The 18,897-nt window shown below is 27.5% G+C and overlaps 1 protein-coding gene across 1 annotated transcript; it reads right to left on the reverse strand.

The window, feature by feature from the left end:
* Window positions 1–254: 254 nt before the first annotated feature.
* On the reverse strand, window positions 255–18,548 carry Pdk (pyruvate dehydrogenase kinase). The gene is made up of 8 exons (XM_072910363.1): window positions 18,190–18,548; window positions 4,959–5,166; window positions 4,678–4,862; window positions 4,406–4,570; window positions 3,952–4,130; window positions 3,633–3,860; window positions 3,308–3,534; window positions 255–3,181 (listed from the first exon to the last, which is right to left on the reverse strand). Exons 1-7 carry the CDS (start codon window positions 18,290–18,292, stop codon window positions 3,346–3,348), a joined length of 1,257 nt encoding a protein of 418 aa, XP_072766464.1. The 5' UTR covers window positions 18,293–18,548; the 3' UTR covers window positions 255–3,181; window positions 3,308–3,345.
* Window positions 18,549–18,897: the final 349 nt, after the last annotated feature.

Raw genomic sequence — 18,897 nt, forward strand, 5'->3', positions numbered from 1 at the left:
AGAATATATGCGTTAATTTGCATATGCAAAATAAATTTTTTTCTGGACAGTCGGCTAGCTTTGTGAATAGTCAGCATACTCTAGGGTGTCCCACATTCATCGTTTACCTTGATAACATGCGGGTTCTTATCATACATCTGCAGACGTATACTGCAGATATTGTGCGTCTTTTAAAAATGAAGCAAAACTTGTAATTGAAACATTCGATTAGATTAAGTAGACCTATTTTTTCAGTTTAAAATAATCTGTACACGTTTTGTATTTGTTATGATATATTTATTAACAATGTTTTACAAGATCTTATTCATGCCGCACGCACGAATATATCTATAAATTTAGGGTGTCCAGTAGTCTCATTGTCAGTAAAAAAAATTAGACTTTTCTAGGTTTCCCAAAACGTGGAATTTTTCTCTGACTTTTTAGCATTACTTTTTTCAAAATGCAGAATTTGCGTACATCTGTATGGTAAGTTAAATATTAAATCACGAGTTAATATTAAGAATAAATGGGTTCAAGCTTATATCATCTATATTATGTACGGTAATCGAAACGAATGTGTCACTACAAAGAATTCAGAATGCATATATATCAACTAATAATTGCTTAAGTCAATATGATTTTTCAACGTAAGACTTGTAGTATCAGGTATTAACAATCGAACAAATAATTACTTTTACACTTATTTTATGTTAAATATATTTTAATATATTTAATGCTGTATATATAATATCTAACATCATAACAAAACTTTTGAAAGTATTTTAATCAAATTAAATAAACAAATAAAATAAAATTGAAATAAAATTTTTAAACAATTGTATTAATATGTTATGTTATGTTAATAAATCTAATATGATATATTAATATGCTATTAATATGTTATTTTTCTTTAGTCAGGAAGACATTTAATATTACTATCAATATTTTTTAATCCAAATTAAAGAAATTCAAATAAAATTTCAAATAAACACAGTATGGAATCTATCAATATAGAATTACCGAACGTGTCTATAGATGAACCGATTTTTATTTTTTAGAAATTTTTAAGTTATTGAGAAAAAAATGTGGACTGATGTGAAAAAATCCAGATAAAGCATGACTATTTCTGACTATTTTTTGACATTTTCAAATAAAATCCTCTGACAATTCCCGGTTTACCAGATTTTCCTGACCACTAAACACCCTAATAAGTCTATATAATAACAACTAAAAATTTACATATTTATTTATGTAATATATATATATATATATATATATATATATATATATATATATATATATGTAAATATATATACACATATACGCATTTCTTTAGAATTATTCAGAAAAACCGGCTTCTATACAAATTATCGACATTATGATCCTCCGAAATGTACGCATTATGCGCGCGCAATACGCCTTTATTAGGAACGTTTTAATCTACATCTTCAAAATTACGTCTAAAAAGTTGCAGCATCGTAGAAAACGTACACAGCATTCACAATTCTGATTCTTTTGTCGCTTACAACATTCTTCTGTCAGCATAACAGTATAAACTTACAAATTAATTGTTTTAATTAAGGTATTTGTATGATCAAATCAAAAATTTTCTATAATGAATAAATTAAAAACACCAATAATTATGGAAAATTAAGAAATCAACGTTATGGAAAACGTTATATACATATACACATGTCATACACAGTATACTATATTATACATATAAAATGTATATATAGTATATGAAAAATAATTGATATTTTTATAAATCACTATTTTTCCGAGAAAATATGGCAAACAGATCATATACTGATTTTTCTTGTTTCACGTTAAATTATGCTTTTATAAAAAACAAAATATTATTAAAAATAATTAAAATAAGTACACTGAAGTATATATAGAGATACCTCAGAACATAAAATCTATACCAAAAGATTTTTTCGTGAAGAAACATATCTCTAATCAACTTAAAATTAATATAAATTGTAATTAACAAATACATTGAATCCAATTGATTAGCTAATCAATTGATAAATATTTCATATAGCATCAAATATTTTTCGGCAGATAAAGAGTAGTTTTTCTTTAATCAATTCTTATTGCAATTATTCGAAATAACCGTATACATCAGTAAAATTATAGTTTATTATATACGATACGTATCTTGTGTACGCGTACACAATATGTATAATTGTATACCAGCTTAATCAAAATTTCAGGCTACATCACAGTCTGCAGTTTGTTAATAAATTCTCAAATAATCAAAATTGAAAAAAAATACCTACCTTTCCTAGACCACGTTCTAAATATATTCTATAATGAATTAGGAAAATAAAAAAAAAGTAATTTGCTAATATTAAAAAATATATAAAGAAGAAGGAAAGATAAAAATATTAATTTTTTGTACACTCTCTCCCTTCCTCCCTCTCCCCTCCCCCTTGTACTGTATAATATACATATATATATTGTATTTCTTTTTAGAAAAGGAAAAAAATTATAATTATATATTTATTATTATTATTATTATACATATTATATCATCATATATCGTTATTTAATATAAATATGTCAAATAATTACGTTAATTATAAACATGTCAAATAATTTTTATGAATAGATTTAGAATACGTGTTCTAGGATATATTCAAGGATTGTAAGTTATATGTTGCTTATTAATATATCAAAAATGCTTCCTCACAAATTAAAATGCTTTTGCTATTATTTTGATGTTATTTGTAGCATAACTAACGAGAAGATGAAATATACTTTGTAATACAAAATCCAATATTACAAACAATCACAATCCAATCATCTAGACGCAATGCTTCGTTATAAAATCATTCATTCTTTCGAAATTTATTTTTTTGTTTTGTTTTATTCAGTTTGAATAAACCCTGTGAAAATGTTTTCGCTAAAAACACGTAGTGAATAATCTTCTAGGCTGATGTTAAAAAAGATGTTAAAAAAAACCTCATTTGTCAAATTTGTATAATTAATTTGATATGTAATGCAATTACAGCACAAAGAAGATTATTAATATTATTTCTGGCCAAATTAGTATATCTCATCCGACTAATAACTAACTGTTTCTCATATTTGCAGAGAATATTTCTTCAACATTTGTCCTAACTTCAAATGCAGATCTAGCTTTTCCATTAAAGCATTCTTTGCGACTTGCAGTCAAAAAATCTTTCTGAGTTTCCTAGAGAAAAAAACAATTAAATTTAGCCTACTAGAAATAAACAGAAAAATTACTAAGCACATATGTTGCTATATTACAAATTATTTACATTACAAATACATCACAATACGCTAGATTACAAATTACCCAATCATTTCCTGATAATACGCATCGATCGCGTTCTGCTATAAATGAGTGATTTCCATCCCATGAGGAAGTCTATGGCCCTGAGTGTGACTCATACTGAGTTGCCTCGTCGCCATCCCACCACCGCATTGACTGCTCCAATCCGCAATAGGTATCGGCATGCGGTAAAACTTCGATGAAGTCTTGTTAAATATTGGCAACAACTCGTTCGCTTCGGTAGATAACGCCTGAAGATAAAAAAATTTCCGTGTTTCAAATATTGCTTAATAATAATATAAAACTGTAACAAGTGCCGTTAAATGTATTTATAAATTTGTAGCATTACCTTCAAATAGATAATAGCGTCTGTTCCGTAACCCTCACAACTAAGCAGCACGATGTCACCGTGCAAATATCTAGCGTAGAGCCGAGACAATGGCAAACCGTAACCATATCCTGCTAGAGGTACCGTATGAGCATTATCCGATTTACTCGGTTGTGGAGCGGTGCTGTACATATACTTAAATAAATGGTCCGTTTGTGAACGAGGAATGCCGCCACCCCTGTCGGATATCTAAAGAAAACAAATAAATTATAAATTAATAATTATTTTTTATAGCCTCTCTAATCATGCATTATTTTAGAAATCGAAGTTTCCATCGTACCTTCACACAAATATCCTCTTTACCGCGCACCAACAGAACTTCGAGCGATGGATAATTATCCGAATCTGATCCATGGTGCTCCATCACAGCTCGCATGCTGTTCTTAAAGAGCTCGAATAACATATGATATAAATGACTCGGCACATAAATAATTCTAATTTCACTACTGCGTTCAAGCTCTGAAAAAACAACAAATAATTTTGTAACTAGAACTCGGTCAATATTATTTTTTCTATAGCTTTAATTAATTCTTAATTGCATAATTTGACAAAAATCGTGCGTATAGATATAATTCTCTCTTTTTCTTTTTATACACATAATTAATATATATATGTATAAAGATAAAAGAAATAGATGAAAATAACAATTTATAATATAAACTCTACAGAAAAATCATTTATATTATTCTAAATTATTTACTAATATTAATACAGTCAACAGTGTTTAAACTTGCCATTATGTTGCTTGACTATTAATTCCGGACTAGCCAGATAATATTGATCGCACAAAAATCGTGCGTTCTCGTAAGCGTCCTTAATGACGCCAATCACGTCACAGGACGGATCTATACATCCTACGTGTCTACTGTGCCCGTTCAACTGCCCACCAAAAAGGAGCGCTAAAAGAAAAACAAACATTAACAGCAAAATATTGATAACTAATTTTACTTAATTTATACTTAAAATCGTTAAATTACTTAATTTCATTGAAATAATCGATACATACTGTGCTGATTAATTAGCATACGAATGGAAATGCGGGACATCAAAAATCTGTCCAGGAAATACTGTATGCTATTTTCAGTCTGAACGTCCACATCATAGGACTCCTTCAACTCCAGAACGCCTTGCGCCATCGTTTGAACAACGTCGGTGTGTCTGTTCCGAATCTTTATCAGAGCTTGGCAGAATCTATAAAAAGATTCGCGTCGAAGAAATCGATATAAAACGATCGACCTTCTCAAACATCGCAATTCGTCCAAGAGAGTGCTTAATTCACACACTCACTTGTCTAAAGTTGTATCGTTGACTTCAACTTTCTCGAAGTGTATTATTTCCTCGAATGAAGTGACGTATAAATTATTCACAATACCCACACTAGGCATCTTCAGCAGATTGTCCGGTAGCAAGTGAATCTCTTTCATAATATTAGCGAGCCGTACCGGCAATTCTTTTCTCAAGAATATGAAAGACTTCCTTTCGCAGGCACTTAGACCTGAAAAAAATATACACAAGATATAATCACAAGTAGGTACATTCACAAGCTTTAATTATCAATATAATAGAACAGGATAATTAATTTTTATTAAATCAATTAACAGGCAAAAAACTTTAATAAATAATTTTATCATTTCCAAAATTAAATATAAAAATAAATTTTAATAGACATATTTTTAATTCACGCAAGCGTGTGCAAAAAATAAAACTCTAGTATTTACACATTTTATTTTCAAAGAAATCTCTTATTTTCTTTTCAACCGTTTAGTCTTTTTTTTGATTGATAAATTTTTGTGTAACGTGTTGACGTTAAACAGTCATCATAAATGATATACAATTGCGGTACTCATCAAAACAGGTTTTATTCTGTATCATATTTTTTTCACCTGTCAGACATAAACTGCATATTTCTTGCAAGCAATTAGAAACGTCTTCCAGAAGAGAAAAAGTGATAACTCACTGTCGCGTTATCGCTGTAATATAGATCAGTGGAAAAGCAAATCGCAAGTTTTTTACGATATTTTTATAATTAGTTAGCCATTAATTGCATAAACAACAAGTGTCTTTCTAAATAACGTTATATTTGAATATTGTATTTCGTAAGAAAAAAGTCTAAATTAAATGGTCCAAATTAAAATGGTCCGTATTTTGAGCTCACATTTATCGCTAAATGTGCCTCTAAAAGTATTTTTATACATGTAATTGTATACATTTAGAAGCATGTTTGACGATAAATATGAGTTCAGAATACGGACCAATGTATTTAAGATGCGCAAAAAATTTCAAAAAGAATATTACAATATAAGCTTTTTATATAGAGTGACTAAAAAATGATATCAGAGACAATTCTAAATTGATAAAGCTTTATCTGAAATATTATATTTGTACGCTGAATTTTATACACTTTGTATAGCTGAATATAGTCGAAAAAGAAAAAAAGTGAGAGAAAATTTATTAATATTTACATTTCACATTTGAATTAGAGCAAACAGAAAATGTTCACCTATTGACCAATTAATTGATAAGAAATTGTCTATTATAAGATAAAGAATTAAAAGCATGTACATCATCATCGTCTTTTATCACTGAATTTATGATAGTTTAACCAATTATTATTAAAAAGTTATTTACAAAATTAGTGTAGTAGCTTTTTGTAATTACGTAGATACATATACAAATATTCCGACATAAAAAAGTTCAAAACTTTTAGCATTTTATACCAATACTTAATAAATTAATAATTAATATTACAAAACAAATTTATTTAATTTATTATTTTAGTATCTTGCATAAAAAAATTGCACAATATGTTACGGAAAATTCTATACTATACTAAAATAAAATTCATTTAAAAGCTATTATGTATTATTTCATCATCAATAAAATACCGAAAAGTCGATACAAACTTCCTTTAAGCTAAACAACTTCTAATAATCGTACATTGACCTACTTAACAGGCTATTGATAAATATGAACTAAGGCCGCATTCGCATAAATGTTACTCCACGCGCTTTCCCTATAAATATTTTACTATTCAACTGCAAATTGTTAAAATAATTAGCAAAATTCTTCGTTAAAAAATAAAACTTTTTTACTTTATATTTAAAGATTTTTTTCGACTCTTAAGACTTAATATTCTATATTAAAAAATTGCATTTTTAAATTTCGTCAAACACTTATCCTATAAACAAAATATTTGTATTTTACATGATAGTTGTTTAGTAGAAAATTATTATGATAGTATTTGTACGCTCGAGTAAATGTCGATAAATCGATCGTAACATGCCTTATCTTCTCGTGAGAGTGAAAATTCAATTATTTACATTAAATAGACATGCCTCTCTCTGAGACATGTTTCCCGGGTGTCTACAGCAGTGTGCTCTGAAAATAAATCTCGACCTCGTGAGCATGCAACGCGAGAAGATTGTTACTCGGGATTGCAAATCTGAAAAATTGCTACTTGGCATCCCAGCGCAAATGTTTGAACGTTATATGTAATAAGCATCAGAGATGTAATAAAAATGAAACAGTAAGTTCATACTCATTAATAAAACATTTGTTGATCAGTCGTCAAATAGAATTTTAAATCGTGCTTTATATCTTGAAGCTATTAACATAATAATTAACTGATAATTGTGTTCAAAAAAGTAATACATAAAAAAAAAAACTTGTATGTAAAGAATATAGTTTATATGTATTTTCTGCAAATAAAATCCAGCAACTTTTAGTAATTTTTTTCGTTAAATTTATTATTTTCTAACATTGAAAAACATAGAAAGTCAATATTATTTCTGTAAATAAGAGAAGTTCCTCGTATTTTCCAATAAAATTTTGTTCAAGAACAACATATGCTACAAAGAATTAGATAGTATGTTCAATTTTGTGCTTGAAAAACGACTACTTATCACGCGGCATGTAATCAATATAAAGGTTGAGAACATCAAAGAGTCAATGATGATAACTATGCGTTTCTGCGCAATTTTAATCAGCCTTAATAAAGATGAAGGTTGCATCATTTTCAATGGCGGATTCGCTTGTCGGTATAAGATTCCATTTATATCTTATAATTATATTGGATTGACATATGCACGGAACTTCTGTTACCATATTTTGCAGAAATCTAATTTGAAATGAATTCTATTTAAATTAACAAAATATGCGTGACATTACAACATTATATGACACTTCACATATTTAATCGTTGCGCGCGTTTGAGAGACGCAATCTTTGCAATAAATTTTGCATTATCAAGTTTGTCGCAAACACTCGTGGGTGTCAAACGAAATTACATCCTCATGAATTTTCCGAAGAGAATTGCAGCATTCACGATTCGATTCTAGGAGCGACCAGCTGAGAAATTGCCGGGAAATTGAACGTCCTTATCTGCCAAACGCAGCTCGGATGGACTATTATTGTGGCGCCATACTTTTATCGAAAATTTTATTTAACAATACAAAAATGGATAAGCAGAAAATCCTGCAGCATCTGCTCATTGTTCATCACAAACACTGGTCTTAACATTTTCATGAGATAATGAAACTTCCCGGTATCGCGAAGCTATTTCAATTACGTGGAATTTAATTTCATGTTAAGTACTTATACATTTAAACTTAATTACAAACAATAGATCAAATGATAGTTAAATTTTTCTTATCTAATTAAATAATAAATTCAAAAAGAGCATCCTATAAAAATATCAATACAATATTATAAATTTTAAAAATGTATAAATTAATTGCACGTAAACTCTTGCATTTTCTAATTATAAAATATAAAGATAAATTAGTAAGCATAGTACATATTTCTTTACTTTGAATTTAAATAATTTTATTCAAATCAGCTAGTTGTATTTTATTAAATTTTATTTAAAAAATAAGTAAATATTAATCAATATGCAAAAATGCATGGTTCTTTGATTGACAATAAAAGTACATAAATAAGATAAGAAATTCTATGGCATCCGTTCATTGCGCATCACGAATGCTAATCTTAATAATATTCATATTGCTAAGTAATAAAACTTTTGATATCATGAAGCTATTTTAATTAATTTTTAATTTAATTTTAGTAAAAATCTCTAATTTAATATTAATTATTTATACAATTTTATTTACATTTTATTTACATTTTATACAATTTTATTTACATTAACTTCCATTATTGATACATTCTAAGCTAATTACTATTATATACTCATATATTGAATAATAACTAAACTTGTCTTATTTAATTAGAAGCATTCTAAAAAATATCAGGCCTACAAATCTTAATAATAAGAAATATTTAAAATAACTGTATAGACTTGTATTATTTAATTATAAAGTCTAACGATAAAGACAAATTTGTATAAATGTGATTTCTATTGCTTTAGACTTAAATAATTTTATTATGGTCAAATTCACTATTGCTTTAAATAAGTAAATAGGTAATATTATTATTTGTTACATAAAAATGCATGAATCTTTAATAGAAGCAAATGATAATGTGTTCAACTTGAAGACCATCGAGTTATGAACAATTCAGCAAAGATGCTCATGTCCAACATACTGAAAGTAGCACGCAGGGGCATTACCCTTATAAATTACCATATTGAAATACGCCTAAACGTTTATCTCGTGCAAATAAACACATACACTTCCGCTGTTATCCGCAAATTCTGCTTTGTTCGAAAATATTATTTGTTTGAAAGTATCAGCAATGATAACGACATCCGAGCGCGTTCTTTTTCAACTGACATATAAAATAATCCGCTTACAAAGAACAAAATAAATATCTCGTGGTTCGTCATTCTGAGTCATCAGTGGTATGGCATGCCAACGATAATAGCAGATAAGAATATCGTTTTGTCCAAATGGAAATAGTAATCATGAAAATACTACATACATATTGCTATCATACTAATTCTTTTATACCATTCGACTTGAGCCAACAAAAGATGATTCGAGAAGATGATTCAATATTTATATACATGCGTATATATATATAGAGAGAGACCGATTAAGAAAGAAAGAAGCTTAAACATACGTATGCTTAATTATATATATTATGCCTAATACTTAAACATAAGTATTATATTATATTCTTAATACTTTCAACAAAAGAAACACGGATATATTTTCTTAGAGATTATTTGGGGTCAATAGAGATTTAAATAAATAAAAGGGAATTATATTAAAAAATTTTATTTTTCGGAAATACACGAGCTTATCGGAATACTCCGGTAATAAGAGGTCACTGACTTTATCCAGAAAAAAAATAATTTGGAATTTGACCTCAACTATTTCTTGTCCGAGAGACATATGTTATATACATAATAACGACGATTCAAAGTAGTGGGCGAAAAAAAAAAACTGACGGATCCAAGAATCTATCCGAAATAGTGTAGAGTGACGTCAAATGAAATCAATTGTTTACCGGATGTGTGACGATAAAACTAAAGATGAAGAGTCTTTTGGACTTTGTATTTCGTTCTTGACATTCATACCTATAATCGGCCGTACTTATTTTGCCAAATCTATAAATTGACTTCTTTTACTATTCGATGACGCATGTATGATTTGCAAGAAATGCATGTGACATTTCTTCGTTTTAATTGCACTTCCTACATTACGCTTCTTTATCTCAGTTTTTTTTTTCAAGATTTAAATATATTTCATTACATGTATATTCTGTTTTAAGCATAAAAGGTGCGGTTAAAACGGATACAGATCTATTATTTATAAACTGCATTCAATTTTAAAAAATTGTAAATTTATATCATTTCTCCTTAAATAAATTTTAATAGCTCTAGTTTTAATAAAAAATACATTCCATAAAAATTTCATTTGCTATATAAAAAGCATAATATTCAATATTTTGTTGGAAACCTATTTAGATTAAAAAGTAAATTTATATTCTAAATAAATTATACTCACTCACAAGTAAAAGTACATGACAAGTTTCCTAGTCTGAAATATCTACACGTGTGCATTAGCTATCAAGGTCGTATTTGCACAAACCAATAGTCGGTTTTTCATACCAGTAGATAGCGGCAAGAGTTGATTCATTTTATTTTCGCATCGCCATATAAGTATTTAGACACATAGTAACAGATAAAATTAGAAATCATCGTGTTTGTTATAATGACTTTTTGACTAATGTTTTTTATTTCCAAAGAATGCATATCAATACGTGTGTATAATATTTGCATTGTGCATAAAAATGTATTATAATCGAAATCTAATAATCTATTTTTTATTATATTTGTTTATAAATATTTATTAAAATTTTTAAAGTATTGAATATAAACGTATATATCACCAGAAAATTGGTAAAAAATTATAAGATAAATATTCTGATATGTAAAATAAAAATGTTTTTAAGATGTGAGATATATTTTTCAATCACAATAATTACTTACTTTTTTACATCTATTTTATATATATATATATATATATATATATATATATATATATATACATCTATGTAATGTATTAATAACACAAATATATATAAGTAATTTAATTGCTCGTAGAAGAGATAACTCTGATACCACAATTTTTGCCTTATTGCCCGTGTTTTAAAAGTCACTCTATGAAAAAATAATAATTGAAATCCGGTGTCGTATATCCGAAAGCAAACAATTAAGCGAGATTAAATAAAGATAGCTTTGTTCCTTCAAAACAAATGTTTACATGAAAAGCTCATCAAATGTTAACTGCTTCTTTATCAATAATTTCCGATATAGATAGTACGAAATAATTACGAATAATATTGCTGCAACATGTACAACGACACTACGAATACGAATTATGACGTAAAACTTTTAAATTAGATAAACGCAATGAACTTTTAAATTAGATAAACGCAATATTCCGGATTGGAATTTATTTGATTGAGACAATTATGATATTTATTATCTCTGACTTACTTTAATTTTTTATTTTAATTGATTTATTTTTTATTATATTTAATTTCATATATAATTCTATTTTATTTTATATAATTCTATTTTATTCGATTTTTTATTTCTATTTACGCGGATTTATTAGAAAACTAATATTAAAGTTTACATTGCGTAAACAAATATATTCTCACAAAACTAATCTTTTGCGCCGTTTTCATGTTTTATATTTGAAATAATACTAAATAATAAAAAAAGTAAAATTTAATTTACTTCTAGTGCTTCTGTGAAGAAATGTGATGTAATAATTAACTGTGAGTATAAATCGAACAATTTGAGTGCCTGAATGCTCATCTGTTACAAAATATTACTCAAGTATCCAGACAGATATATTATTGAGTTTAAGTTTATTAGTTTTTTCTTAAATAAGAAAAGCATCTCTTTTTAAGATTTTGGAAAACGCTAATACGTTACTAATCTAAATATTATCTCACGTATACTATTTATAATTATGTAGAATAATTTTGCAAAAAATAAATAATCATTGATGATTCTGCACGATAATATGTAGTGATCGCAAACTATTAAGCTAAAACCACATGTCCTTAAACAAATAAGGGCACTTAAATAGTGCGTACTTTGCAGATTATGCAATCTGTCGATGACGTATCACGCAAGCACGTGTAAATTCTTAATATGCATAATTGCATGCGCATAATGGATTTCTTTTCCTCGAATCAAAAATCACTTTACTACTTCTAAAAACATCACATTATATTTTTTAAGTAGTTTTTTCCTTTCGAATTAAATAACAAACAAAAGAAATACATTACAGCTTACATATTAATTTATAATTATGTATTTCAAATAATAAATTTCCTATTACTTTCCTTCTCACAATGAAAAATCAGTTTAATGATAGCCATCTAATATGTTACAGAATATTGTAAATTGTAAAGTAAAAGTAGCATTCTTATATTAACGAGATACATAACATTCTTATAGCAACGAGATATATCGTTTATATGACAAAGCACTTTTTCGAGGTCATCGACGGATGAAACGTAACCGGAACAGGCTGCATACGCATTTCTACGAAGTTAAAACCGGACCAGTGAATAAAAGGTAACATTAACGAAGGTGTACATATAAAAACATGTTGCTCATTGATGTAAAACATCCTCTCGTATGTAGGCAATATATGGTCAAGATGTGTCAAACGCGTTTCTTGGAAATGGTAAAAATAAATCGGTAAGAGAACATCACATATAAAGCCATGAAAAGTGACTACGTTGCTGCCGCGAAGTTATAAATCGGACTTAAATAGATAATTGACACCGATAAGTCTATAGATAATCTATATAGTTTGTACGTGAAGAGAGACAGATTGTTAATAGGATACTGGTTGTAACAAATAAATTCTAAAGTACAATGTATAACAAGATAACAGAAAATGAATGTGATAAGCGCTGCAATTTCGAATAAACATTGACGCATTGCAGTAAAATATACATTAAAATCAGTCAAGGCGAGTATAAAACTCAACAACTGTTCCTTCATGTCCTCACTGGTCTCGCAAAAGGAAGATTTAATATACAAACGTTCTCAACCTGTTTTTTATTGTAACGGGATGCATTTTTGGTTGAGAGAATCTATTAATTTATTTATTATACGTTATCTAAATCTTTAATTTATAAAAATACAAAAATAGCACACAAATATATGTATTTAATATATGTCGCGTAATTTTGTTTAATAAAATAGGAGCAGAAAAAATTAATAATTTTTCACATTAAATCAAATTAGTGATAACAACTATAAAAGTGATTAAAAATATTTTACTTTTCGAAAATACTTTGCAGCAAAAAGGATCTTTGTTTCAACCTATTTAAAATTAAATACTTGGAATATCAATCGGTTCAAAATGTTTGTCACTTATATGTATCCGCAAAAATAGCTCGCTGTATTTTCTTTTAAAATATTCGCATACAAGCCTTGTTTATCGATCTCATAAACTGTATATTTCCTAAACTTATTTCTACTTTACAATAATGTGATTTATAATAGAACTCTAATAACTGTCAGTGTACAAATAATTTAAATTAAAATTTATGATAAAAGTTATATATCTACAATATTCTGATATAACAATTACTTTTGATATATGAAATTAAACAATAAATTTTGTTTCTAGTGAAATATATTAATTTTCGCATAACAATAATTTTATTAAATAATTTGGGCTTTTTATATCCAATTGGTGTTGATTTAAAAAATTAGGTCAAAATTATATTAATTCAGGATATTTTATCGTTAATATTAATAAGATTTAAATGATGCATATGTGACTTTTAAGATTTAATTGCTCTTATAAAGAAAATTAGTTTTTTATGGATAATAAAATATTTAAATATTTTCAGAATATTTAAATATTAAAATAACATATATTTTATTAACATTCACAAAACATTAAATTAACATTAAATTAATTATAAAACTAATATTAAAATTAATTTTATATTTATCATAATGTGAAATTTGCATTTTAGAAACTATAGAACGCATTTTTTGCTTTAACTTTAAAAATCTGATTTCAGATTTAACCCGTCGATTTTACTACTTTGACCTTGATTCCACAAGGCTAATGTCGAAATTTTCAACAATCATTTCGAATAACAAATATCCTTCTCCTTAGTTTTATATAATTGTGAAGTAAAAATGCATATGCGTATTAAAAAAAAAAAGATATTTCGAGAAAAAGAGGAAAAGTATAAACCAATGAGTAGTTTAAAAATATATGATATGAAAAATATTAAACGCACACCAGTTACATATAAAATATTCAATATTCAATCATAAATAGTATTAATTTAACGCCGTTTATATGCGCGCGTATACAAAGTATCAATTTTAATTAGCGTACATTCATTCAATAATCTTAATCGTGTCACTAATATATGTCAAGTGTATGTCATGTATTTACATTTAGACGAATGTATAATTTGGTTTACTATTGATCGAAAACGCAATAGAGAGAAACAGAATTAAAAGAAAAAAACTCATGATCATCGTGTGAGCAGCACGTGGCGATAACGCATGTTGCGTAATACAACATTAATGATCTCTATAGCTTTGTTACATGACAAAAATATCTAATGAAAGTTTAATGCGTTAACGTATAATTGAATATATAAGGTGAAAATATGTATTAATAAACAAAATATATTTTTATAATTAACAATACATATATATTTTGTTTTATATGTTATTATTAAATAAATATTACATAATAAATGATTGTAGTAAAATGATCAACAATTCACAATTATAGTATTATTCTATCTATATAAAACAAATCATCACATAGAAATACTATTCATAAAGAAATCAATATTTAATATTTGCAATTTAAATTTTCAATTTATTTTTAAAAAATCTTTAATAAGTAGTTACGACTCGGAATAAATTTTTCATTTATTTTCTTCAATCCATTTTTCAGTCATAAAAAAATTTACTTATTTACTTGGCTAAGATTTTTTTATGTTTTTATTTTTACATTGCATGCATCATACATTTTTCTTGTGAATAAAAATGTATCGATTTCGCGGTACAAAATTCGCACTAACTGACGTGTGATGTGTATATTTTTGGCGAAATGCAGATATATAGTGAGATATGTGTGGGCGTATAATTGCAAGAGTTACCATCTGCGGGGTACAAACTCCACCAAATCTATATCCGCTCCTGCTTTTCATATTATCAGACTTTGCCAAGTTGTAGGCAACACTTCAAGATAGAGGATGATATCGCGCACACAGTTGTTTTATTTTCACGATTAGGTCTGTGTTGGAAGATCGAATATTATTGACAACGACTGAAATCGAACGCTTTCTCTAAATATATAATATATTGTGACCTTGACCCAGTACGAAGTGAAGGGCGCACGTTCCTTGAACGTGAAACATATTGTCTGTACATCTACATTTTTCAATACAAAGTTAAGAGAATTATTCAAAGATTTTTTTTGGTAGTTCTCTCAGTTCATTATATTAGTGATAATTCTTTAATTTGCTGCTTGTATATTATTCGCGCCGAAATTAGACGGATTCTTTTGTATTCTAAAAATATTTTGCATTCTTCGAAGCGTGTCTCATGATATTCATCAACATTCACGCTCGAAGAATAACATAAAGGAAGTAGTAAAACAGGTAATAGTCTGCGGACAAGGTGAGGCAGGAAGTTGTTGCGATGCATTTACATAATTATAATTATTATTCGCCATTCGACAATATTCAACACGCTTACAATAACAAGTTGAAAACAAAAAACTTTCTCAAATTATTAAAAAATGCGCTTCGTCAAAGAGTATGTTATGAAGAATTCTATTGAAGTGTAAGATTCATTAAAATTTAAACACATTTATGATGCTAAACCGTCGACGTTTTTCAAACAAGGACAACTGCTAGACAAAACATGCATCATACTTGTACTTTGAAAACAGTCATCCGAAGGTGAATGATCTAGACCGTCTATCCCATATTCCCCTGACTTTAAAACAACAATTTTACTTTTAATCAAAATAATATTCTTAATCATGCAAAAAAAGCAGAATTGAGTGATAAATATCGATCACATGTAAATGTTTCTGAATGTATTGTGACACGACAGGAAGAAACTCATTTGGATTGTTCATGCGTACAACAATGCATTACACAAACATATCTGTTAGCGCGCTTTATCGACAAAAACATACATAGAAGGAAGATTTTACTTTTGTAAAGAAACATCAAGGCGAAAGTTGCAGCGTTTTCTTTTTATGAAAGAGAAAAAGAGAGAGAAAAAGAAACCTCAGTTCCCCGAAATGAGAACCAGTTCTTACATACATATACAAGAATATATGTATGTGTGTTCACACATTACAAATTTATCATTGAATCCGCACGTACGCCATGCGTGTACATATGTACACTGCAAAAAACAGACTAGTATAATAACGATGATGTTATCATTAACGCATAAGTGCAGTAACGAATTATACAATGGGACATAAGACACATATAAAGGCTCCAGAAACCCTAAAATTTGTTAAAAATACTAGATAAATATTAATATCAGGAAATATATTGTGTATATATATATATATAATTACTAATTATAGAAAATAAATATTAATTATAAATATAAATATTTATAGTACAAATTAGTCATTTTTTTAAATGACTAAGCATATCTTGTAATCTTTACAATAGTACATAATTTGTTACATATTGTTAGACATTGTTATTAATGATTATTAAAGACAACTTTACTTTAAAATTAAATATATAATTTTTATAATTCAAAAATTGTGTGTGTATGTAAATAATATTTAAACATAATTGTATGCATTAAGTGAAAAATATTTTATTTTTATTATAAAAATATATTTGAATATCGTTTAAACAGAAAATAAAAAGTAAAATAAAATAAAACAAAATAAAAAACAGAAAATAAAAAAATAAAATAAAAAGCTGTAATATATATGCTAATTTTCTATTTTATATTTATGTATAATATTGGAATAAGTGTAATATTGCAAATTATTTTATATACGTATTATATTGCATAAATATTTATATATATTTATATATTTATATATAAATATATATAAATATATAAATCCTGCATATTTATAATATAATACACTTTACTGTACTATGCTTTATATATATCATGCAACATTATAATATTCTTGCAACATCAAGAAAAAAGAGATATTAAGATTACTTTGTTTTGTGAATTAAGTAATAAAAATTAATGTGTAAAATATTCAATCTATATATGGTATATTAACATTTCTTACTATCTTCAATTACTGGAATATTTTAGTAATATTTTGTAATGTTTTTAAACGTTTTTGAATTACACATAATAAAATCGTATAGTTTTGTTCCAAAAATGTTTCATATCAATATAATTTTTTATTGTATTTTATATCGTATTTTACTATAAATTTTACTATGTAACAAATATGTATGTGCCAAAAGAAATATCCCATAATTTTCAACGAAACATGCAGAAATATTTTTTCAGTAATCAATTTTTTTAAAAGAATTATCGTGAAATATTTAATAGTATCCAGCATGAAACGTTTTATTTCTATTTTATTATATCGACATAAACTTTTTTTATCGTATTTTTTATTACAAATTATAGAATTATAGATAAAGGGAAATATATATATGTGTATTAATGATAAAATCTTATTATAAAATATATTTTATACACCATGATTTCTGATGTACAGAATCTAAAATTTCTTGAATAAATAATTTTTTCCTAAAATCATCGTTAAATAATTGATACCGAAATACTACATATACCATAATATTATATACACTGACATGAGCACCGCTGTTATACATTAAAGTTTTACGGACGCCGCATCGCGTCGGCCGGACTTCTGACGCCTCTTCTGTCAATCACGTTTAATCCACATAATGAGTGGAGCGGATGAGACACGGGACACATATGCTACACGCCAGAGTATATAAAAAATCGAGACGATATAAAACGATAAAACGTCTAGACGGTAGCGACGCGCCTGACGGTAAGGGCGAGCGTGTTTGTCAAATGCGACGAGGACGTGGAGGAGCTTACCGAAATCGATGAATTGCTTTATCGAGAGCGGCGAAGGATTGAATTGCGAGTAAAAGTCCAACATCTTGCCGATGTTGCTCAGGCAGTTGCGTGTGAGCTTCATTTCGCATCGCCTTGTTGTTACACATTAAACCCGCGGTCGAAATCCCGTAACGTCGCACGGGAAGATTCGCGCCCGGAGAGGTGGTCACTTGTATCGCACAGAGAATGATATAAAAGACTAACGCTCGCCTTTCGCGCGTAGTAGTAATCGACACGAGAATAAAAAGATATCGCCGATTGTCGTACACAACCACGAGGACTCGCGTCAACGAGTGCCGAGAACTCGACGGAGCACGGTGCGGTATATGCGGGCCAAGCGTCAAGCCACGCATGCGTACTACGAATGTACACGAGTTATCCCTTGTCAAAGAGAAACGCACATATATATATATATATATATATATAGAGTTTAAATGTAATCTATTTTTCCTTTCAATGTAATTGATGCCATATTTGCGTTTATATAATTAGAAAATATATGTATTATAATACACTTATAATCTTTCTATCTGTCTATTTCAAAAATTCAAATTTAAAATTTTAAATATTTTCAAAGTGTTCGAAATACGCTAGGGCGCAGATTACTTTATCATAAAAATTGCAGTGGAAAATTTCCATCATTTTACATAATATTCGTGTATGTAACAAATAATATTAGTAAATAAT

Source organism: Anoplolepis gracilipes, chromosome 2 (assembly GCF_047496725.1).
Source record: "Anoplolepis gracilipes chromosome 2, ASM4749672v1, whole genome shotgun sequence".
Lineage (NCBI taxonomy): Eukaryota > Metazoa > Arthropoda > Insecta > Hymenoptera > Formicidae > Anoplolepis > Anoplolepis gracilipes.

Excerpts from the sequence above, each read along its gene's own strand:
- Pdk (XM_072910363.1), bottom strand. The coding sequence starts at position 18,292 with ATGAAGCTCACACGCAACTGCCTGAGCAACATCGGCAAGATGTTGGAC. Across the intron at positions 4,863-4,958 it reads AACGATACAACTTTAGACAA|ATTCTGCCAAGCTCTGATAA; the intron begins GTGAGTGTGTGA and ends ATCTTTTTATAG. Across the intron at positions 3,861-3,951 it reads AAGAGGATATTTGTGTGAAG|ATATCCGACAGGGGTGGCGG; the intron begins GTACGATGGAAA and ends TGTTTTCTTTAG.